Raw genomic sequence first — 25,148 nt, 5'->3', positions numbered from 1 at the left:
CAGACGGGCAACTGGTGACGCGCGGGTTCGGACGCGCAAATCTCGGCAAGCACCACACACGGACTTTAAAAATACATGACATGTGTGCTTGCATTTCCCGTGATCCATGCAGATAGCTCAGGGGATCAGTCCCAGGAACCTATGGCTTGGTTTGGTCTCGTAAATGGGTGTTTCTCCAATTAACGTACTTTTTATGTCCCTGGCGAATATTTTGAAAAGAACTGTGTGTGTATAGCCATTTTGCCTCTGTCCCTAAGCCTGACTTTTGGCCTTAGACCTAGCCTGATAAACCAGACTAAATGTGGATGTCTAATTTAGTCTGGCCTCGATGCATAATACATCCGAAGATTGTTGATGAGAACAACCTTCCCTCAAAACCCTGCCCGCTTTGATTCAAAACACATATTTGCGTTGTAATTGGTTTGCCAGATTCATGGCATTCTGGCTTCATTCAATCATTATGCGAGGCCAGACCCACCCGTAGACAAAACATTTTGCCGTCCAGCGGGTGGCGCTGGTTCACCAGGCTACCTTAGACCTTGTTTACCTGATAGAATTAGAAGTTAATGTCAATCCAATCATAAAACATTAATTTACATACACAAATACATATATAATAGCCTACATACATAGACATGCATTATTAAAAAATAAATATTGTGAAAATATCACGCTTTTCTGATGTTGAACACCTGTCCCCTGTGTTTATAGTAACTTCCACTATGCTATACAAACTATAATCTCAGGCACCTTGCTTTAGAATTATTTAGTGGCAAAATAATTTTCAGAGGGATTCCCATGAATGATGCCAGAGTTCTCCCCACAGGGTGTAAGAAAACCAACAAAAATCATCAAGTTAAATATGGCCTGAACACAGCACTTTATGCATGTCATTTCCACAACTGTCATAGTATGTAATCATGAGAAGACAAAATCGAGATTTATAAAGTTTGTTAGTTGTAATTTGTGATAATCGAATGCTATGGTTAAAGATAAAGCTAGACTGCTTAGCTAGCATGAGATTTGAAGGAAAGTGAGGAAATGTCTTTTCCACTATTAGTTCCATGATGGAAATAGCATTTTCTTTGCCTGGTCTAGAAAAAAAAATACAAAAAATGTACTATATTAATTATCTAAAATGACCAATGCCAAAATCTTCAGTCATAGACAGAATGTGAAAACTAAGTATACCAATAGGTTCACGTTTCCTGAAAAATTTCCAGGTCAAAGTACACTAGTTTGAGAATCGCCCAAATGGACTGAAAACGTGCAATTTCAACAGATACATGTGATCACTTGACAGCTCTGGTTAAAGTGTCTTCGTGTTTTGATGGTTTCACCAACAAAACAGTGGGTTGCAGTTGCACAGAAAACATATTTAGCACACACACAAATCATTGGATCTGCAATGGGCCACCTTTATTGCTCCTTCCATTATAGTGTTCATCCAGTAAAGCATTTGACATGTTGGTGTTCAACAAAATGAACGTCTTAGAGTTTAAATGTGTATACAGAGGTACATGATCACTGATAAGAAACTGTAATTAAAAAAAGTATTCAAACGAAACACAACCAACTGGGTTCAGACATTTTACAGGCAGTCGTGACGTCCCCAGAAAATCTTTAACTGTTTGTGTCTGCAATAGCATCACAGAGTGACGACTGTTTAATGAATGACACCTTTGATCAGTCACAATGTTCTTCATCTATGTGGTTCTGTGAAGCATTGAGAGTAATGCAGCCATGAGTGGACGGCGCTAAATAGACATGAAACAACCACCAACAAAACAGATGTCTTCCTATAGTCACGTAAAGCTATTGTTGAGGTAGTCTGAGACATATTACACCATCACTGTTGGGTCATCCGGCTCCAAAAGTTTCAATCCTGCACCCGCAATTTCATCCAGTCATTCAACTGTGCCAGTTAATTAGTGAAATCGCCAGTTTCTAGGCCCTAGTTGTGCACCTTGAACCAGAGGTGTCAAAAGTGAAAGTAAAGGTAAATTTGTGGTGTAATTGTAACACTAGCACATGACATTACATAGCTGTTACACCATTTACTCCATTGTATCCAAGGAGATAGACTGTGTTGTTACAGTCACTGAAAAACACTGAAAACCTAACAAGGTCCCACCACAAACTTGATCCAACCAGTGCAGAGTTAGCTGATCATAAGACATCTGATTAACCAGTAGACCAATATACTTCGAAGTTACTTGTGTTGGAAGGAAACTGTGTTTCTTTTTTACTTTTACTTTTGACAACTCTGCTTAAAACAGATAAATTGACTACTGAACTGGGGGCAGTGAATGGCTAGAACCAATAGTGGGTGCAGGATTCCGAGTTCTGATTCCGGATTCCCCAACACTGTGTACACCACATCCAACTCTATACGGGGAGCAAATTAAGACACTTGTCATCTCTAGGTGTTGTCTTCACAATGATAGTTCTAAAAGGCATGAAAAAGGCGGTGTCAGAATGGGAACATGAGGTCTGTCAGCAGGATCATGGCTTGGCTTGCACATTGACATGTGTGAACCGCGTCTCCGCAGTCCACTCATGATATAGCCTCACACATGTAAATCAAACAGATGCAATAACACACACACTCAAAAACACAATCAAACTCAGACAGTAGTAAAAGAGAAAAGTTACACATTCTATGTCTTAAAAGTTCCAGTGCATAATTCTTTTTTAAAGTAGCTTATTTCCAGAATTTATGCTGCCCATTCACAAACGCCATCTTTTCATGAATATTTACAATCACAATCAATCTCAACGTACCCATCATCGCCTGGAAATGTCTACTTTTCATACATAAGGAGGCCAATCCTCTCCATGCAAATTCACCTTTTTGAACTGCCGTCACACATTTTTGGCTGCAAAATCTGCGGGTAGCATACATGTTGGAAGTAAACTACTGAAACTACACACGGGACCTTTAACAATAACAATAGTTTGAGGCTTTTGGGAATGTAAAATATATTACTGAAGACCTTAAATTCTAAAAACCCTGCCAATTTTACAGGTGATCCCAACGGTCTTTTCCAAAATGTAAATACAAAAAAAAAAAGTTACATGACTTGACAGAATCTCACTACTTTTTCTCTGGCAGCGTTAAATACCATTAAAATAAAACTGCAGTAATAAAAGCTATTTTTATGCCAAAATATTTGTGTGTTATAAAATAAATATACCGATAGTAACCCATACAATTTAGCTAGAACTGCGTAGCTGCAAGAAGGCCTTTGAAGTAGTTTAATCATAGCTGCAGAGTTTTACAGTAAAAAGCACAAATATTTTTTTAAGATTAATAGTGCAACTTAGGCTGAGCTCCAATTAGCACTGTTGTGTGCATATAGCAGCAAGCACAGACTTAACAAAAGTCGAAGCACCGTGCCGTTCACTGTTGAACAAGCACATCAGTTGTTAGTGTACAGTAACTGGTGGGGAAACTTCCTCCAACACAGTAGACACTGGGCTTCCCATTGCATCTGCAGTGTGAACACGCTAAGCTGCCAATGGTGGAATAATGATTTTCTTTTCTTTTTTTTACGAGAATACAACATCACTGCCATGCACACACAAGAGGAGTAGTGTGAACATAACCTTGGATTTTTGGTTTGCTTCCTATAGACTTTTACAACCAGGAGTCAAGCCTGGGTACAAAAAGTAAAAACTCTGCCACAAATTCCACTGAAACAGCTCAGAATCAGCTGATCGTAACCAGTACCCAAAAAATGGTAGACAGTGATCATGCAGGCCGCAGCAATCTGCGCAGGGCAGACGTGCACTGTGAAATTACAACACATCCTGGTTAGACATTTCTAACCAGAATGCATTGTGATTGCAGAGTGTAAAGCAGGAGGCATCTCAAATGGGGCAGTTACTCAGCGAAGTCACCTGTGCGGGAAGGAAACTGTGGCAGGGTTTTTATTTCTGAACCGGGTTTCTGGACCCCTCCGTTTACGACGACGCCACCTTGACCTTATCTGCTCCGCGGGACGAGGAGCATCCCCCGTCTGTGGCGTTCAGGCGCTTCTTGATGAAGTGGCCCACCAGCATCTGTGGCCGCTGCTGGTAGCTCTGCAGGACGTCGTGGGCGCTGCTCAGCTGATCGCCCTTCTGCCGGTCTAAGAGAGTCACGCACACCACGGCCGCTGTCACGGGAGAAGACAGAGCAAGCCACATTAGATAAGAGAAGACAGAGCAAGCCACATCAGGTGGGAGAAGACAGAGCAACCCACATCAGGTGGTCAAATGAAGAAGTCACAAAAAAGCTATACTATGAACATTATGCATTCAGTTATCGGCATTCAAGGGGATTTATATTGTGAATAACCGGACTTGAGGCATAAATGCAATTTCGTTGTGTGCAGTGTTCAGTTGTGTGCTGTGGAGTGCTGTCACAATGACAATGGGAGTTGGAGTTTCCCAATGGGCTTTCCCTTTTTCACTTTAAAACAAAGACTTAAAAAAGGTGCACTGTGTAGGATGGTGGCCTCATTTATACTTACTAAGTAATAAACTAATATTTACTAGTATGACCAAAGTATATGATTTGCTTTTCATGTATGAAAAGTGCCATTTTTCCCTAGCCTAGTAAACTAGCCCAACCCGCCAGCGGCCAAAAATATTTTTGCCTGCGAGTGGGTCTAGCCTTGGACAATGCCCCTATATGCCCTGAATCTGGCAGACCAATCACAATGCAGGGGACTTGTTTTGAATCTTTGGATGCAAAGCAGACAGAGTTCTGAGGGAGTGACGACTAAGCGTTGGCCAATAGGTACAGACACAATTTGAAAAACAACGGGTTGTTTCCATCAACAATCTCTCAATGTGTCATTCATTGGGGCCAGACTAAATTACACATTTAATCTGGTTTATCAGGCGTATTTTCCCCTCATATTGAAAATTTAGAATTTGATGGTGGTGGTAAGTATTTGTGAAAAAATAAAAAATTCTGAAAGGGCAGCCTGCATTCTAGGAAATAAACTACTAAGCATAATACACAGTGCACCTTAAAAGGTACAGTGCACCGCGACCGCTGTCAGGGGAGAACACAGGAGCAAGCCACAGTTTAATTGGGACTCTACGCATCATCCCTCAGCTTGCAGGTGCATCACAGTGGGACAAACATAATTTGAAAATTATTTTGAGCAAACAGTCAGCAAGTGTTTAGGTGCTGCTACACCTTCTTCAGATGCTTTGTGCTCCAGCCTTTACTTTCTACAACAGAGCAAACCACATCAGGTGGGCAAATGAAGAATTCGCAAAAAAGCTACACTACAATCATAATGCATTCAGTTAGACATTCAAGGGGTTTTACATTATAATTGCCTGACTAAAACACAAGTCTTTTCAGGTACAGCACATGATGGTACAATAATGTTGCGCACACACTCGCACACGCATTGCGCACGTACGCACGGACACAGGAATGAACACATTAACTAACTTAACTAAAACAAAGAAAAGAGACAACATCACTCCAGTACTTAGGTCACTACACTGGCTACCAGTGAGATTTAGAATTGAGTTTAAAACTCTTCTGATTGTGTTCAAGTCACTAAATGGCTTAGGTCCCAAGTATATTGTGGACATGTTAGAGTAATATCATTCTAATAGCTGTCTTAGATCTTCAGAGTCTCCTCTACTGGTTGTGCCAAAGGTCAAATCCAGACCGGGTGAAATGGCATTTAGTAATTATGCTGCCAAATGCTGGAACCAGCTTCCTGTTCAAATTAGAACCGCCCCAACAGTATCTTGTTTTAAAAAGACATTAGAAACAGCTTTATTTTCATCTGCCTTTGGTGAGGGTTAGTTATCTACCATCTAAAATACAATATAGTTTTTTTCCTCTACCTTCTTGCATATTAAATGACAGTTTTGTTTGACAATGTGCCATTTAAACAATTTTGATTGACTGATAGGATTAAAAAGCAGGTATATATAAAATAGAATTACTTTTATTGTCAGTTTACAAAGCAAACTACTCCAACTGTAGAATAAGATCGAAAAGGAGAATGTTATGAACAGACAGACTAAAGGGCATTCATTACCAAAAAAAGAGGAATGAACAGGAGATGCTTGCGATAAGTCAAGTTCCTGAGTCGCATACCTTTCACCCCGCTGAGTTTGCACATGGCCGCAAACACAGACGATTCCATCTCGATGTTGCGCACACCTGCGGCGTAGGCGTCTTTGAGGTAGTTCTGTTTGTCCTCCTCGCTGTATGAGCAGAAGGCCCCGTCTAGCCGAGCCTGGCCTGGAAGAAGCCATGACAAACAACAGTATTAAGAATGCCCAACCAGACACAAAACTAAACAAACATTATATTACAATACACTTTGCTGGCACTTTTATACAAAGCAACTTAGAATTATTCGTTTTTGAGGTATTGGTTACAGTCGCTGGAGCAATGTGAGGTTAGGTGCCTTGCTCAAGGACACTTCAGCCATGGATCGAGGTGTAGGGAGAGGTCAGGTGGGATTCAAATCTACAACCCCCAGATCAAAAGATCAACTCCCTAACCATTGGGCCACGGCTGCCCCCTACAAAAGATTCCACTCAAATTTAATTTAAAAAATATGTCTGTAACCCCACCCCTTCCCCTTACTCCTGTTTAAAATCTCCACTCTACAAACTGGAAGCAAAACACAATAGTGAAATGAAACCAGCCGATGCAACAGGCTAATGTCGAGCACCCTTCGTGGCAAGAGTCACTTAAGTCTCGGGTTCTTTTGCAATTTAACACAGAAGTAGAACTTAACTTAGTTATCGTTCAGCTGCATTACCTTCATAGAAATAGTGAAACTGTGATTTATTGGTAAATGTGTTTGATCCCTCTTATTTAACAGTGCAGCTTTCAAAATGGTTACCGTAGTCCAAACTACACATGAAACCGACAAGGGGGGGACCAAGGGGTCAGTTGACCCGGGCCCAGGGAGAGAGGGGGCCCAGAATTGTGTCCTCATTACATTGTCTGTATTGGGTTGGGGGCCCTTTCATATGACTTAAAGGATAGTTCCGGCGTAAAATGAACGTTTCACCATCGCTTTCCCATGCCACATAATGTATCTAATGATGAGCCATTCCGGGCAATGCCGCGCCGTTATGGAGTTAGCTAATTTTAAGCTTTTTGGTGAAAAACGCAGCCAATGCATCATGGCGGGGCCAATTATAGGCCTATTATTTTCTGATGTTTCCCCGCTATAAACAACTTCAAAAACGCTACACACTTCATCACAAAGGTCTCGTCAATGAAACCGAGGCACAGAGAAGATCATCGGACCACACACAGTCTTTCACTGGCCAGTGTTTTCAGAGGTGTCTCACTGTTGCAACTCTCTGACCCGGATGCAGGCTACTCAATCAGGTGGCTAGGTAGGCTAAACATGGTCCGCGGTTCTTACACCGGCTGCGACCGTAAAATGAAAAGCTGGAACCCCGACCGTTTTCACCGACTGCCACTGTCTAAACCAGCCATATTACGGGAGTGGCTAATAGCATTAGAAGTGGACGAAACTGACATAAAAACCCTGAGGGATCGCTACCGTGTGTGGAGGGAGCATTTCGAGGATGATGGCTACAAGAAGAGTAAGGGAGATGGAACACCAAAACGAAACCGTCTAAAGAGGAATGCTGTGCCAAAAAGGCGCATGACTATGGAGGTATGTTTGAAGAGAGAGAAACATGTGTAAATGTGTCTGGCTCATGAATCTTGACTGTCTGTGAATCTGTGAAACTGGTTGCAACACCGCGCGTCTTTGCCAGCAAGCACTCTGTTTTGGGAAGGCATAGCCTACGTGTGCAGTAAATGTAGCCCACTACAGGAGATAAATACACTGTCAAAACAAACTAGCGCGGGGTGGCAAGTGAAATTGTGAAATTGTGCGACCTGAGGCATTCGATGTGGTTGATGTCAAGCATGCTAGAGTAGTTTCAGTGAAGTAAACTCTAATGACGAGGGCGCGCGAGGTCAGATGGACCATTACGCAACGGAGGAGGGCTGGAGGAATTTTATAAATTCGTACTAGAAGTGCTCTTACAGATGTAAGTACACCACCACTGGTGTGTTATTACAAAGTTGAATCCATGTTATATTATACCGTGTTGCAATTACTTTGTAAGAGTAGTCTGCCTACCTGTACTCTCCATGCAACTCTTCAAATCTGCTGCCTGCACACACGATAGTAGCGATCCCTCCTGGTTTTTACGTCAGTTTCGTCCACTTCTAATGCTATTAGCCATTCCCGTAATATGGCTGGTTTAGACAGTGGCAGTCGGTGAAAACGGTCGGGGTTCCAGCTTTTCATTTTACGGTCGCAGCCGGTGTAAGAACCGCGGACCATGTTTAGCCTACCTAGCCACCTGATGGAGTAGCCTGCATCCGGGTCAGAGAGTTGCAACAGTGAGACACCTCTGAAAACACTGGCCAGTGAAAGACTGTGTGGTCCGATGACCTTCTCTGTGCCTCGGTTTGATTGACGAGACCTTTGTGATGAAGTGTGTAGCGTTTTTGAAGTTGTTTATAGCGGGGAAACATCAGAAAATAATAGGCTTATAATTGGCCCCGCCGTGATGCATTGGCTGCGTTTTTCACCAAAAAGCTTAAAATTAGCTAACTCCATAACGGCGCGGCATGGCCCGGAATGGCTCATCATTAGATACATTATGTGGCATGGGAAAGCGATGGTGAAACTTTCATTTTACGCCGGAACTATCCTTTAACCCTGGGTCCAGGCAAAGCTGTAAGCGGCAGGGGCAGAGTGAGCAGGGAATTTGCTCCTGGCCCCAGGGCACTCCTGTATTGCTGGTGGAAACCCTACTAATGACTTCTGGGCCGTAAGAGTGGCCCTATCAGTGTTTTGCCCTGTGGCCCGGTGTGTAATTGTTCTGCCTCTGGCCAGCGTCCCTGTTTATCAGCACTGCCATTTACAGTTCCTCATTGCAAGAGTCCATTAAGTCATGGGTTGTTGGTAAAGCTTTATTTTTTTTACAGTCTTACCTTCGTAGAAGTCCATAGTGCACATGGTGTTGGCGACGACAGTCTCGAAGTCCCCGAAGTCCTTACTGTACAGCAGCAGCTCGTCCGCCAGCTCTGAGTCCAGCTCGGTGCTGCGCACCACCGGCTTGCCTAGGATCACCTGCTCGAACCGCGGCAGGAAGGTGGCGTCCACAGACTGCTTGGTGATGACCACAGTGCCCGGCTTCAGGCCTGGGAAACAGACATGACAAAAAAATAAAAATGATACAGGTGGAGTTTCCCCACACAATACAGTGCCTGGCTTCAGACCTGACCTGCAGACATAATGGCACCGGTGTTTTTCCCAAGCAATTCCAAATCATGACACTTGTCTTAACCCTCTAGCTACCATAACGGCCGTGAACGTCCGGCTGGATCTGTACCAGAACGGCTGCGGCCGGCCGGAATATTTTCATATGAAAATACGGCTGAACGGCCGTCATCATGCAGTTTTTCCAGCTTTCAAACACTTTAGCTCAATATTACAGACCCTCCTCGATATACTTTCAGTATAAAAACTATATGTTTATATTATATTATTTTTCAGTATTTTAGATTTTATTATGAGATGCGCCGCTTTATGCGATTTGGCAATCTGCGGTCAATTCAAATGACGGCCGTCCGAGATTGGATGGCTACAAACACAACCATTCTGTTTCTACAACCAATATACACTAAATATGAAAACTTCCAACCCTCTTCGATCTATTTTCATGGTCAACAGCACATGTTTATGACTATTTAGGCTATTTTTAGATCATGTTGTAGTCTGTGATGCCTGGCGCGTCTTACCTGTGCCAAATTGGGAGGGGAAACTTCCTTACAGCTTCATTCATGTCCTGTCTGCTATCGCGGACACTTCTACGGTTATCCTTACACGTCTTTGGCATGGTTTAGTTCAAACATTATTAGCTAGTGTAGTCCATTACCGTTATACCGCTTGAAACCGCTTGAAAACAGGACTTTTGGGTGAGCGACATTTGTTGTCGTCACATGATCATTGTTCAACTTTGACCCTGGATGGATGGATGGATAGACGAAGGATAGATAGATAGATGGATAGAGAGATCGATAGATAGATAGATAGGCCTAAATATATAGATATATAGATAGATAGGCCTAGATAATATCGGATTTTATCACATTTTTATCAAAGGCACTCTATGAGAATACTGAACAATTAATTATCCATAAATGATATACCATTTGAAAGTGTGTTTTCTCTACTTTAATATGAAAGTAACTTGTAATTGACACTTTTCATTTCTTTTCAAGTTATTTGACATTATTTAAATTATGACCAAAATGATAATTTTCCCTTAGAATTCCTGGTAGAATTCCGACCTATTCAAAAAAAATCCTGGTAGCTAGAGGGTTAAACCAAGAAGGGTAATTCTGTTCAATCTGAATTAAAATGGATTGCATGATAAACACGCTGCTGTTTTGTTGTGCCTTTGGTAAATGTTGGGTTAATGTTGTGTCATGGGTAAAATTCTTGACATTCTTTCACACAATGTCTGGAGCCTTATGAGATTTGTTTAAACAGTCCTTCATATTTTAATTCAACACTGCACCTCTACCATTGTTTTAATGTGGCCATTTCTTCAGAGTGAGTCACAGTTTAGTACGCAAGACCAAGTAAACATGCCATCCAACTCAGAATCCATAGCACTACACAGAGCACAAGTGTTGACACTACGCATGCCAACAGTCATATGGCACAAAGTATCAGCCTCTAGTCATTCATTTTCATTAGTTTAAGTTGTTTTCCACACACACACACACACACACACACCGTGCTCTTCCCTAAGTTGTTGGTGCGTCTCTGAAGCAGTCACATAATGTAGGAAATGGATCGCTCTCAGTTTCTTCTGTTCTTTTTATTCAATCATTGCCGGGTCAGACAGACGTTACGGCTGCAAGGGCCTTCATCACTGTCATGACACTGCAGTGATTGAATAAAAAGAAAAGAAACAAGAAACTGAGTGCGATCCATTTCCTACATTATTTTCATTAGTTGAAGACATGTAGAAGTTATTACCCTTTAGCTGACATGTTTCGACAATGTCGACCCAGTCAGGAGGTCACACCTCCATAACATCAGCTGATTTTAAAAGCACATCACTTACATCATTTACTATTTTTATTTTTATTTTCCCCTCCCTGACTATTCCTGTGTTATTTGTGTCTTGAAATGTCCATGTGGGCATTCATTTATTTGTGTATTTATGTAAGCTACTGGATACCTGAATTATTCCCCGGGGTATTAATAAAGTTACTCTACTCTACTCTACTACTCTACATCACACATCAACATCGATGTGACCCCCTCTCATGAAGACGGAAGTGACACCATCGAAACATGTCATGTTAGAGGAAAACAACTGCTACACATCTTAAACTGAGGGAAATGAATGACTAGATTTAGCAAGAAGACAAAATGAACGTAACGCGCAAGGGATACAATTTGGCGAGAAGCCAGCACAAAACCCCAATCGCCTCGATGCTCGTGACATAACTGCGCTGTATGTTGCCTACCTATTCCTCCCGAGGTCCCGATTCTCACCACGGTGACATCAGTACAGCGAGCGTGGTAGAGCAGCTTCATGAGTTCATGGAGCATAATGGCTATGGAGGGGATGCCCATCCCATGCTGTGACACACACACACACACACACACACACACACACACACACACACACACACACACACACACACACACACACACACACACACACACGTGGGGGGAGGGAGGATTACAGGAGCGGACGGAACACACCAATGCAATGCAATGCAATGCGCAGTGTTAAAACAGAGATGCAGTCACAGCCATTCAAAACTATGGGTGTCACATTAAAATGTTAGTTATACTAACAACAAACAATGTCATGTATAATGTGCTAGGATCAATGAGGTTTTGGGCTCAGCCGTCAGGTGGTACAACCACAGCTAATGCTTGCCCATAAATGAATTAGTGGGCCAAATTGGCAATTGTGCTATGATCATGAACTTTTTTTTTAATCCATACAATAGTGCCATTAGCTGTGGTTGCACCACCCTGACGAGTGCTACTCCTAAAACGTCTTTGACCCATAAACCAACGTGCAGTCGGGAGGGCAATATATGCCTCGTTTAAAAGTCTCCGCCAAAAAGGAAGTTATGACTAGGGGTCGGGGGGAGATTGAACATTCCCTTACACTGACAGAAAGCACTGGGCCCACTTTGTACATCGCATATCGATCCGTGCCAGCGCATATGTTGGGGTACTCAGCAGTGGGGTCAGCCAAGCCCAACTCTTTACCAATGTACTCTATGAACGCCTTCATCCTCCAGGGGCTTCCTCCTACACACACAAACTACACACGCACGCACACAACAGTAGAAAATTAACCATGTACACACACAACAGACAATGAAAAAGGTCCATCATTCTTACTTCACCGCCTGTAACCAAGAATACTACTATACCCCCATAATTCACACTCAAATGTTGTCTTACCTTCACATCCCCGAACATTGATGGTAGGTTATGGGTGGCAGTCCCCAAGTTGAAGTGGTACAGTATATCCTCAGCCATGGTGTCCAAATTTGGGTTATGCACAAGCACATTGTTACCACTGACGCAAAATATGGGAAAAGGTTATCAGGACAGTTTCCATTTGACCATCCCTATGCCTTTTCTCTTTTTAATCAATAGCAATATATTGAGCTCAGCTGACTGATGTCTTCGGGCATGGGTTTGACCTGACCTATATGGAACACACTTTTACAAAGGGGGCAGAACATCAACACGATGACGGTACAGTTCACACAATCACACTACATCAGAAGCACCTGCCAAAAGAAACCAATTTAATAGCCGTACAGTACGTGACTTGGCGCACAAGTGCAATGACACCGGAGTAGTCATTTCCTCCTGAACTGTTGAAAACGACCACCACGCAGCAGGACTAATGCGTGTAGTTAAGTGTTCGGGGGGTTTAAATAAACACATTAAACCAACGTACTTAGAGAAGTGTTTGTATTTACAACAATGAAACGTTCACTTTACCTTTCTCCTCCGTTTTTCTCATCACTATGGCCCGGAGTCATATTCCTTTGAGTACAGCAACAGTAAATAGTAACTTATTCCGGATGTATTGCCTGCAAACAGACAGCTGATGAGTGCCGCTACATCTCCCAAATGATGTACTACGTTTACTGGGTTGGCTTGCTGCCCTCGCAATCAATAGAGTAAGAAAATATAATTTAATATTTACCTGAGGCAGGATAAAGGCGGCGTTTGTCCAAATTCAAGTTTTTCCCGCAACCCTACAGGGCTGTCTGCATGCACTTTCGTTTACCCTTCTCTCTCCCGTCGTGCAACATCCGCTTGTGTCATTGATGATAATGGAATACGTGACCGCGCGAGCTCCCATTTACGGAAGCCCCGTTGTTTGGCCGGTAGCCCTACCGGCGTGCCGGTGTCATGGCGCTAATTTATGTGTCCTTACGAGCTCAACGTTAACACCAACACCAAAGAAGTTATCAGATATTCATTCGATGTACATTTACCCAAGTTGCTTGAGGATCTGTATTGAAATGGCTTTCAATGCGCAGAACTCTTGAAATTATTAATAATAAAAAACCCACACAAATATACACGACATAAGGCAGAAACCATTTATAGAGTTTTAAAGGGGAAGCAAACGTGCACTCACAGCAAAACACAAAAAGCACAGCAACTCACAAAATAAATAAAAGAAACTACAGCTACAAAAGAACTACGACAAACGTTATTTACAGTCCAGTGTTTCTTCTTTAGGATTTAGGAGTAAACATCAAAGGCCCAAGTCATCTTCATCTCCTGGGACAAAAAAACAAAACAAAGTAGTGCTTTAGTTTCAGAATGTGTTTTTTTGTGTGTGTGCTGCCCATTAACAAAATTCATCTTAAATTATGAATATTTACTACCACCGTCAATTTGTAAATATGCATTATGTCTGGGAAATGTAGGCCTACACTTTTCATTCATCAAAAAGTGGAACTGCTCCATATAAATCCCCTATTTATATTTTGCTTGCAAAGCCTACTCTGACAAGACCAGGACATAGTGTACCTACTTATAGTAAATATTCCTGCAAATTGAATGATAAAAAAGTCCATTGACTAATCTGGAAATAAACTACTAAAATTATTGAATTGTTGCAGCAAGCTGAATTTTAAAAATGCATAGCCCTGCCCTTTCTCCAGGACTCCACCCAAAACCCTATCGTGCATCAAAATGGCCAATCCAATAGGCCCTACTTTGTAGTAGATTTCAACATGATGAAGGTGGCCTTGATTACAGTCCACCTGCACAGTACAGAATAAGAGTCCAAGTCAAAGTCAAGACCTGTCAATCTGTGCTGCTAATCAATGAAAATGTTTAATGACTATAACGTACGTTTAAGAACAGATTCTGTGCATATGAAAAACAAATGTGACGATTATTCATCAAGCTCCAATTTGGAATCCGTGATGGCCAGTGTTCTAAACAAAATAAACCAAGTCCAAAAGCCATATTTGGCAAGGTCAGGGGTAGAGACTGAGGCAAGGCCGAATCCAAGTCATAGAACAATGGTCTGACGCACGAATACAAGCATGCGTGCACTTGCACATGCGCGCACACACACAATGATGCAGTCTGGGCGAGGGCCAAGTCAGTAACTGTAATCATTTCCTTGACCCTGTTTGTTTCCTTTGCAGACTTACTTCTCCATCCTCTCATCCACTCAAGGTCAGGTCAACCTGATCTAAGATCGTGCGTTTTTGCTAAAGCTATGTGCATACCAAGTGTGACTTATCTGCTAGCTGAGTAACGGAAGTCATTATTTCCCAACTGAAGCGACCAGGGCGAATTCGCCAGGAGCGAAGCGACCTGAGCGACCAGAACAAATTTCAACTACTAAAGTCAAGCTAATATTATGGTAATGAGCTATGACATAGTTCGGCGAAAACCAATTGGAATGTTCATATCTCCGAATGTACCAGGCATTGATTAACCTGAATCCTGGCTGTGACTATGTAAAATGTCTGTGGTACATTTTACCCTATACATTTCAACATTTTATTATGTAGGCTACTGTAATGTTGATATTGGTTGAATAATACATTACGATATAATTTACACTTGAAATTTTATGGAATTATTTTAGGCCCTTTAAATAAGGGGAATCTAGTAGATGACATTCAGAAAACCTGTTACATCTGTACACGCACGCATGGACGCACACACGCACACACAGAGTATTCATTAACCCATCCAAATGATCAGAATCAGGGGTCCTAATCACTTGGTCTATCCGAAGGTGTATAAAATAAAGCACCTGAGCATGCAGATTGTTTCTTTTTTTTTAGAAATATTTGTGAAAGCACAGGCCAATTCGAGGAGCACGGTGAACTCCACTGAGAAACTGTCATAGGATGCAACCTGTGCAACAAATGCAGTCTTGAAATTTCCTCACTCCTAAGTATTCCACATTCAACTGTCAGCTTTATTATTCCACATTCAACTGTCACCTTTATTAAAAATAAATGGAAGAGTTTGGGAACAACATCGACTCAGCCACATACTGACGGAGAGGGGTCAGCGAATGCTGGGGCACATTGTGCAGAAACTCAACCCTCTCTTTGCCCTGTCAATTGCCACAGAGCTCCGAACTTCATGTGACCTTCAGATTAGCCCAAGTACAGCAAGCGGAGAGCTTCATGGAATAGGTTTCCATGGTCGAGCAGCTGCATCTGAGCCATACATCAATAAGTACGACGCAAAGCGCCGGATGCAGTGGTGTTAAGCATGGTGCATGGCAGTCTGGTGTGAATGAACTTGACTCGCCTGCACCTGACTCTATAAAACGCCTTTGGGATGGACTAGTGGAGACTGAGAGCTAGGCCTAAAACATCAGTGCAGGACCACACCAATACACCATTGAAGGAATGGCCAAATATTCCTATAAACACACTACTCAAACTTGTGGACAGCCTTCCAAGAAGGGCTGAACATTAGACTTTACGATATACCTACCTATTACTCAATAACACTCAAATGTGGATGGTTTTTCATACACAAGATTACTAGTTAAGACATGGCCAGGCCGCGCCCTCCTAGTGACGCAACACCTTTGGCGTTGCAATTAGTCAGGTCAAGAGCAATGCAAGTACAACCCCTGGCAAAAAGTATGGAATCACCTATCGTGGAGGATGTTCATTGAGTAGTTTCATTTTATAAAAAATAGAAGGATGAAAGATGTGACAAAAACCTCAAGTCATTTCAAAGTGCAACTGTCTGGCTTTAAGAAACACCAAAAGAAATCACGAAAAACATTTGTGTTAGTATTTAGATCATGCACAGAGAAAAAAATATGGAATCACTCAACTCTGAGGAAAACAATATGGAATCATAAAAAACAAACAAACAAAAAAGCACTCCAAAATCTTTTTTGAACCACTTTTGGATTTTAGAACAACTTACAGTCTCGGAGGCATGGCATTTATGAGGAAAAAAACATTCCCTTCATCATTTTTACTCAATTTTTTCTCTGATTACAGTGCCAGATCATCTTAACAGATTGGAGCCTTGTCATTGACCATTTTCCCCAAGTTTCCACCACAGATATTGTCTTGGATTTGAGTTCCAGGCTTTTTGTAGGCCATGACACTTGACCTTATGTGTTTATCTTCAAAGAATGTATTCACAGGTTTTGCCAATGGACCGGTACATTACCATTTCGAGAAATGATTTCATCATTCCGAAGCATCCTTTCAACTGATTCGATCAGAAAATTGTCAAAATGTCAATATAAACTTGAGTAGTTATTGAAAAGGCATTGGCAACCATCTCCAATCACCTATAGCAAATGGGCTTTACATACAGAAATATTCACGGATATCTGAACTTACACATGCACCCAAATTGGAAAAACAAAAATGCAATGGCCCAAAAAAAAGCATTCAGACAGTTTGACTGGATGGAAGTGTAATTAATTGATTAATTGTGAATCCTCTTTGAACAATTTGATGCTGGAAGTGATGCCTGGTGCATTTATTACATGGGATTGATGAAAATGAGGATGACTGACTAATGAAAACGTACAAATGTCCACTGTCATTGACAATAGCCTAGGCTGCATGTAAGTTGAATGTACTGGGGGGAACATGACTGCATTACATTTTCAATAAATGCACAAGTTAACGTTGTTGTTTTGGACACTTTTCTTATCCAATCAATTGAAGAGATGCTTGGAGATTATGAAATCTTTCCTGGGATGTTAATGGATCTTTACTTGTCATACTGTAAAATCAGTGATGTCATTCATTGAAGAAAAACACATCGTCAGCTTAGAAACAGTCTGGACCTCAACCAAATGAAAATCTGAGGTAGACGTTTAAGAAAATGGTCCATGACGAGGCTCCAACCTGTAAAGCCAATGTGGTAACTGCAATCAGAGAAAGAGTGAGTAAAATTGATGAAGGGTTCTGTTTTTCATCCATCAATGCCATTCTTCAGAGGCTGTGGGTTGTTTAGAAGCCCAGAGGTGGTGCAAAAAAGTCTAGAAGTGTTCTTTTGTCCGTTTATTTTTCATGATTCCATATTTTTTTCCTCCAAGTTGAGTGATTCCATATTTTTTTTCTCTATGCATGCTCTAAAAAAGTAACAATTACTGACTAACGAAATAGTTTTTCTTGATTTCTTTTGGCGTTTCTTAAAGCCAGACAGTTCCCCTTTGAAAATGACTTGAGGTTTGTGTCGCATCATTCATCCTTCTATTTTTTTATAAATTAAAACAACTCAATGAACATCCTCCACGACAGGTGATTCCATACTTTTTGCCAGGGGTTGTACTTGCCGAGTTCCAGAAAATATGGGAACTCCTTTCACTGTGTCAGGAGGCAAACAACCATAAGCAAACCAAGGGAGGTGGGTCAACCATGCCATTTGGGAAATGCTAATTGTTATGCTCTTGGTCAGACCAAGTCTCGAAGAGATTTGAACGTCGATGATAATCAGGCTAGTTAAGACCACTCAGTTGCTATGTGCTTGTTAGCTGAAACTGGTGTGATTCAGACTGCTGCTGTTTTCATGCTCACAGATCCCAAGCCATTTTCAGAGTTCGATAAGTGTCACAAGTTTGCCCACAATCTACATGAAGACTAGTTGAAAAGGCACACCAATTTGTGGGGCTTCTGATACGTAGGCGGGGTGTGATACCAACCACTGGGAGGAAGACCATGTAAGTTGAACTTCAAGAATGTCCTTGAAACCATAATTCTTCACATTTTAAGCCTAATATAGAACACACAATTAGCCCTGTGTATTTGTATAATAATAGACGGGTCATTTTCGTCTGGTACTGAAATCAAGATGTTTGTGTGATGCTTATCGAGGTAAAGCTAGTTCAACTTTGGGTGATGGAAATACATTAGCTTCTCAAAATTGTAACCCTTGGCGACACTTAAATCGTGTAATTTCATCATCGTTGTAGACAGGTTGCACACCAAGTGACCAACTTCTGGCAAGCTTTAAGCTTCGCGGTATTAACTTGAAAGACAATCACGCTTGCCAACTGCTTGCCATTCAGTTGCATGCATTCACCCCCGTCTGCCCTGGCCATTTTTGTATTTCACACGTTCTCACACAACTCACTACAGTGACCATTACAGCAATGAAGCTATGATGTGGTTGGGCCAGCACAAATTAGAATACAAGTGTGACAATTCTCAACTGTGGTCAGAGTCACACAGTTGGTTTGACTTTGCAATGCCTTCAGAAGACCTGGTGCTGTGGTGGATTTTTTTCTCCTTAATGGCACAATTTAATTGTGTTACTTGCACAGAGACACACAACATGATGAATCTAAGCAAATCATGACAGCACGAGTATTCACAGTAGATACAAGACACCTCATAATGGTCATTTACCTGTATTCAGCAGAGGCTTGGTTGCAGAGCACTGGATCTTGGCGCCGCTAGAGAGAACAAATATGCCATAATAACCGAAGTGTTTTATTTGTGTGCATTTAAGGACCATTTGTTTGAGCTTCGCTGTTAAGAACAGGGCTATGGGGAGGAGGCAAAGTGGAAAACGGCTATCCTAGCGATTGCGTTCCTAACCCCAGGATAATCCTATTGAAAACTCCATAGACAAGTTTTTTTTTTTTTAATCCCACAAAGATATAACGCTGAACGTATACAGCAGATGCATGTTTCAGCCTACACAATATGATGAACTACTGTGAAAGTCTTGTGTATAATTTTTCCCTTTTAAGAAAAATAGAAATTGTGCCAATCTTGTCCGAAACGGACTACAGCTCCAAGTTGCTTTCATTACGTCAGCAAATGCTGTGCTGTGCCTCAAGCCACAATGACAGCATTGAGAAACAAATGGATGCAAGTTCTTCACATTCTTAAAATTCTGTGAGTGCCATATTGGCATCTTATTACACATATGTACTCATTTAGTTTGGTTTTAGCTTCTAGTAGTGTGTGTGTGTGTGTGTGTGTGTGTGTGTGTGTGTGTGTGTGTGTGTGTGTGTGTGTGTGTGTGTGTGTGTGTGTGTGTGTGTGTGTGTGTACTTTAAACCCCTAATCAACCCTTCTTTGCATCTGCACTTATTCTGTATATTTCCTGTACACCTTGTATCTGCTAGTGATGTTGGCTATGATTAAGTCCTCGTTTGTAAGGGGCTTTGGTTATAAAGCATCTGCCAAATGCAATGTAATGTAAAAGATATGATGGCTTCTATGGTGACGGATAATCGCCTCTCTAGCTAATGTTTGGCTATGCTAACTGTATGGAGTAAACACGTCACAACACGCGACTCAGTGTAGTCCTACATTAGCTTTTTAAAATAATATCAAAATCAGTTCAGATAAGTGGAAAACAGAGCATTTTACCATCTGAAACGGTAAAACGGACCAACATGCATATTATGACAGTCACTACACTAACTACGTCGTCAGAGCTGAGATATAATTTTTGAAAGCAAAAACCCCATTCATTTGATAGAGGCTGGGAACGCTGCCAGCAGGCAGCAATGAGATTACTTTCCCTCCCTATGCTAATTGGTACTTTTGCAATCGCATCTGCAGTAATGTGTGGAGTGAAATGTTAAGGTGAGCTGAACGTGAGATGACACAGCTGAAGCAGTTTGAACCCCAACTCAGAGCAATGGAATTCAGAGTTGTGACAACCAGGGCACCCGGAAGTCGATTTGCTTCTCGCTTGAATGTAAATTGAATAAGTGCCCGGAAACAGCTTTCTTTCCATAGACTATTAAAATTATTATTGAAAATTAAGGAGAAACGAAATACAGTGCCCTCCATAATTATTGGCACCCTTGGTTGAGATGTGTTAAAAGCCTTAAAATAAATTCAGTGTTTATTGCAGAAGAATACTGTCACACTGAAAATTGTAGGAAAATGTAGCCTTCAACTCAAATGAATTGTAAGAAAATAAAAAAATCCCTGACTGAAAAATAATTATTTTTCATTAAATCACCTGTTCCACAATTATTGGCACCCTTAACAATTCCCAGGAAATAAATATAATTGAAGCATTTCTGTCATTTCTACAGTAGTTTACAAAGTTTACCAGAGTATGTAGGAACATTTAATTAGTAATTCATCACTTCCTGTTTCCCTGGGGTATAAATATGACGTGACACCGAGGCCATTTCTCTTATCCACTCTTAAACATGGGAAAGACAAAGGAACATAGCATACAAGTGAGGCAGATGTGCGTCGACCTTCACAGGTCAGGCAGAGGCTACAAGAAGATTGCCACTCAACTGCAGCTGCCCATATCCACTGTGAGATGAATAATTAAGAAGTTCAAAACACTGGAACAGTGGTAAACAAGCCTAGACGAGGACCCAAGTTTCTTTTGCCACCACGCACAGTGAGGAGGATGGTAAGAGAAATCAAAAGATCTCCAAAGCTCACTGTTACAGAATTACAACAAATGGTAGCATCCTGGGGTCACAAAGTCTCCAAATCAACCATCAGGCGCTGTCTACACACCAACAAGCTGTTTGGAAGCCATGCACGGAGAAAACCTTTCCTCACTCACAATCATAAACGCAAATGTCTGGAGTTCGCCAAGCGGTATTGGGGCCTCAACTGGGACCGTGTGCTTTGGTCAGATGAGACCAAGATTGAGCTTTTTGGCAACAAACACTCTAAGTGGGTCTGGCGTGCCACGAAAGATGCGCATGCTGAAAAGCACCTCATACCCACTGTGAAGTATGGGGTCAGTGATGCTGTGGGGCTGTTTCGCTTCCAAAGGCCCTGGGAACCTTGTTAGAGTGCATGGCATCATGAATGCTTTGAAATACCAGGACATTTTAAATCAAAATCTGTTGCCCTCTGCCCGAAAGCTGAAGATGGGTCGTCACTGGGTCTTTCAGCAAGACAATGACCCTAAACATATGGCCAAATCTACAGAGAAATGGTTCACCAGACACAAAATCAAGCTCCTCCCATGGCCATCTCAGTCCCCAGACCTCAACCCCATTGAGAACCTGTGGGGTGAGCTGAAGAGGAGAGTACAGAGGAGAGGACCCAGGTCTCTGGATGATTTAGAGAGATTCTGCAAAGAGGAATGGCTGAAGATCCCTCTTTCTGTCTTTTCCCATCTTGTGAAACATTATAGGAGAAGATTAGGTGCTGTTTTGTTGGCAAAAGGGGGTTGTACAAAATATTAACACCAGGGGTGCTAATAATTGTGACGCACATTATTTGATGTCAAATAATTATTTCTTTATGTGGGATTTTTTCCCCTCTGAATAAATGCACTTGTATTGAAGGTTGGATTTTTCTCTTTTTTTTCCATTAAGGTCCCATATTATTTAGAAAAAAAATAAAATAATTGGAAGCTAAAAAACACATCTCAACCAGGGGTGCCAATAATTATGGAGGGCACTGTACATGTCTGGGTAATTACCAGCAAATATATGCACTAGCAATTGGCTTATTTTGTGAATAATTCATTACAATCTGTTGGCATTACCTGAATCTGCACAATAATATCCATTTTAGGATATGGGCTATACTACAGCATGCTGTGGAAGCCACTTCCTGGCACTAACAGAGCAGGAAAGTGAGCACCATGAGCAGTAGAAAAAGTGAAAGAGAGCAGCCAATGGGATAAGCTTGACTTTCCTATTAGATAGCTCTGCACCAACTGTTGGTTTGAGCTACAAGATGAAGCATTGCATATGACTGAGCCCAGACGTCACATTTTATGCATTTGTCTAGCTTGTCAGGTTATCAGTGAACATACTTGACCACTGTGACTGGAGGAGGCCTTTCTCTGTCCTTGCAAAAGTCAATCAAACCACTGACTGAACACTTATTTTGCATGACATGATGCATATAAAACTAGGTCTAGCATCTCTAATGTAGGACTACTATTACTTCCCGTGTGTGTGCGTGTGCGTGTGCGTTTTCTCATGTGAATCCCAAACAATTGCCGCCTTCCTAGGAGCCTCTAGAACTGGGATGTGAATATGGGAATGTGTATATTTGAAAGCATTTTGAGGCAACTGTAAATAAATTGTGATTGATTGATGTAATCAGTTGAGTACTTACGGCTTGATCCAGGACCACTGGGTGCTCCGGTAGGAAGTCCGGCCGCCTTCTGGCCATGGGTGACCCGGCGGCACTCAGGAGAAACTCTCTGCTATAAGAAATCCTTTCTGGAAAGCATACAATCACCAATTAGTAACCAACATCCGCAACAGTAGGGATTCTTTGTTCCTTTCCCTTCAACATGATTCATGTCCATTGACCTGTCACAGAAACCATGCATGCAGCATACCTTTCTTGCTGGCCAAGGTCTTGCTGCTTTGAAGGATATCCAGAAATTCCTCCACTACAATGTTATCGAACTTGAAGACATAATACAAAAATTGTGTTAAAAAGTGTAATAACGATAAAAATCACATTTGAATTATTATAAAATATAATAAAATATCTTACTGAGGTGCAATCCAGGTCGCCTGCACGATTCTCTGCAAAAGTGGAGGGTAAAGACTCTAAATTTAAAGAACAACCAAAGAAACACGTGACAAACAAAGATATGCCCCAAATCACTGCTTCAAAAATGAATTTTGGGTATAAGACACAAGTTTTCATAAACCCATCTCCTCCTCTCCTTCCCTTATCCCGATTCCCAGGTCAGTCACCTTGCTCGACGAGACGGCGCAAGGGTCTGGCGGGTTCAAGGTGCCTCATCCTTCTCCTGGAGACTTCCATTTCGTCGATGCTGATGCTTTGCTGGCCAAAGCTTTGCAAGATTCAAAGCATTCAGAAGGTTAATCTAATGCTATTTTAAAGACCACCGATGTCCTACGCTAGACGGATTTCTTCAGACAAATTTCCACTATTGATAATTTGATGAACACGTGATCCGTGAGGCACGTTTCTTTGCTGCAAGTGGCAAAATCTGTTCTCGGGCATAGGTCAGACCTTACACAAATGTGTGGGATATAAAAAAAAATGGCCAGGTAGGGCAGACGGGGGTGAATGCGTCCATCTGAATGCAACAGCGTTGTCAGCCATTGGTTAGCAAGTTTGACCATCTTTCAAGTTAAACTAACATTACAAAAGCTTAGAGTTTACCAGAAGCCGGTCGCCTCGTGTGCAACTTCGACGGCGATTATGTTGTTAACAATTTGAAAAGTGTCACCAAGGATTACAATTTTGAGAAGCTAACGTATCTCCATCACCCAAAGCTGAACTAGCTTTACCTCAATAACCAGCACACAAACAGTTCCAGCACCGGGCGAAAACAGCCCTTCTAATGATTATGCCAAACGCCCATCGTTAGGTTTGTTGCTAAAGTAGGCTTCAAATATGAAACAATTTCTGGTTTCGAGATAATTCATGAAGTTCAACTCACATGGTCCTCCTCCCGGTGGTTGGTATCACACCCCCGCCTACGTATCGAACGCCCCAATCAGTGTGCCTTTTCAACTGGTCTTCACCCAGACTGCGGGCAAGCTCGTGACACTGTTTTCGTACTGGGAAAATGGCCTGCAACCCGTGATGTTGATTCAGACTGCAGCGGTTTTCATGCTCCGGTTCAACAAACAAGCAGACATCAACTGAGTGGCTTTATTTAATAGTAGGCCTAATCTTGTGGAGGGAAGGTCAACCTGTTTAATTAAGCGTATAGATTTATCATATCTAATGTTCAACTTTTGGCCAAATAGGCCTACATTTTAAGTGGGGTAGGCCTAGGACAGGTGCAATGTTGCCTGACTGATGGTCACTTACTGGTTTCCCTGCTCTATTCAGAGGCTTGCAATAATTCAAAGTTGAATCCCGTAATGTATTACTACATCAATATCAAATTTAGTAGGCCTATACTTGAAAAAATGTTGAAATATGCATGCAGCCAGGTGACCCTAAACTGTCTGAATAGGTGATTTAACATTGGTGCTGCCTTTGGTGTTCCCCCACTCTCATTTGATGCTGATATGGAATGCTTAAAAAAATGAGCATAATTATTTTTTTCCCAAAGGACAACAATTTCTCAAATATTAAGTACAATTTCCAACTTTTTGCAGAGTACTGCTTTATTTACTGACTGAAGCCCATTTAACCATCCCCAGATACCACACAAACCTTTTCCCCTGTGTTGGTGCATGTTGCTGTTTCTGCTTCCCACAAAAGAACATTTTGCATGCATGCAGTACGAATGGTAGACTAAGTAGACTATAAACCAACAAGTTTAAAATTAACCTGTGTTCATATTAATTCAGACTAGTAGGATACTTGAATGACAGTAATTGGAATTTACAAAATGTTAACACTCTGGAGTTTAGGGATCACCAGTGACCCATTTTGACACTTCTCCAAAAACACATCTGAGTTTTTGTTATATGGTTCTATGGGCATGTTTCCTACTGTCACCTTCCTTCTGCATCCAGCTTCATGACTTCAGATTTCCAGGACACAATTATCTTCTTCCCACTTCAGTTGTGAGAATATGAAATGTGGACCTGTAAATAGCTGCTGGTCATTTTTAGAGAATCTCAAGTGTCTGTCCCGTTACTGCACCGACTTTGGACAATTTTAAGTGGACATTGTTTATTCG

General features: G+C 41.7%; 2 protein-coding genes across 2 annotated transcripts; both read right to left on the bottom strand.

The window, feature by feature from the left end:
* Positions 1–1,397: 1,397 nt before the first annotated feature.
* upp1 (uridine phosphorylase 1) lies at positions 1,398–13,588 on the bottom strand. The gene is made up of 8 exons (XM_063185975.1): positions 13,288–13,588; positions 13,080–13,171; positions 12,528–12,645; positions 12,226–12,384; positions 11,567–11,681; positions 9,011–9,220; positions 6,122–6,268; positions 1,398–4,160 (listed from the first exon to the last, which is right to left on the bottom strand). Exons 2-8 carry the CDS (start codon positions 13,118–13,120, stop codon positions 3,967–3,969), a joined length of 984 nt encoding a protein of 327 aa, XP_063042045.1. The 5' UTR covers positions 13,121–13,171; positions 13,288–13,588; the 3' UTR covers positions 1,398–3,966.
* An 88-nt stretch (positions 13,589–13,676) lies between these two features.
* gra (granulito) lies at positions 13,677–24,102 on the bottom strand. Its single transcript, XM_063186010.1, has 7 exons — positions 23,949–24,102; positions 23,233–23,333; positions 23,027–23,058; positions 22,866–22,935; positions 22,637–22,743; positions 18,968–19,014; positions 13,677–13,874 (listed from the first exon to the last, which is right to left on the bottom strand). Exons 2-7 carry the CDS (start codon positions 23,300–23,302, stop codon positions 13,868–13,870), a joined length of 333 nt encoding a protein of 110 aa, XP_063042080.1. The 5' UTR covers positions 23,303–23,333; positions 23,949–24,102; the 3' UTR covers positions 13,677–13,867.
* Positions 24,103–25,148: the final 1,046 nt, after the last annotated feature.

This window comes from Engraulis encrasicolus, chromosome 2, assembly GCF_034702125.1.
Source record: "Engraulis encrasicolus isolate BLACKSEA-1 chromosome 2, IST_EnEncr_1.0, whole genome shotgun sequence".
In the NCBI taxonomy this organism is placed as follows: Eukaryota; Metazoa; Chordata; class Actinopteri; order Clupeiformes; family Engraulidae; genus Engraulis; species Engraulis encrasicolus.
The sequence above is the reverse complement of the archived record's forward strand: the minus strand, read 5'-3'. Positions and strand labels throughout refer to the sequence as shown.

What these genes read in the sequence shown, in the direction of transcription:
- upp1 (XM_063185975.1), bottom strand. Translation starts at nt 13,120, where the DNA reads ATGACTCCGGGCCATAGTGATGAGAAAAACGGAGGAGAAAG. An exon ending in GCCCAGTGCTTTCTGTCAGT is followed by an intron (nt 11,682 to 12,225) that starts GTAAGGGAATGT and finishes TGTGTGTCACAG; the next exon opens with CATGGGATGGGCATCCCCTC. An exon ending in CAAACTCAGCGGGGTGAAAG is followed by an intron (nt 4,161 to 6,121) that starts GTATGCGACTCA and finishes CTCCCGTGACAG; the next exon opens with CGGCCGTGGTGTGCGTGACT.
- gra (XM_063186010.1), bottom strand. Translation starts at nt 23,302, where the DNA reads ATGGAAGTCTCCAGGAGAAGGATGAGGCACCTTGAACCCGCCAGACCC. An exon ending in GACCTTGGCCAGCAAGAAAG is followed by an intron (nt 22,744 to 22,865) that starts GTATGCTGCATG and finishes TATGCTTTCCAG; the next exon opens with AAAGGATTTCTTATAGCAGA. An exon ending in CAGTGGTCCTGGATCAAGCC is followed by an intron (nt 19,015 to 22,636) that starts GTAAGTACTCAA and finishes TGTTCTCTCTAG; the next exon opens with CGGCGCCAAGATCCAGTGCT.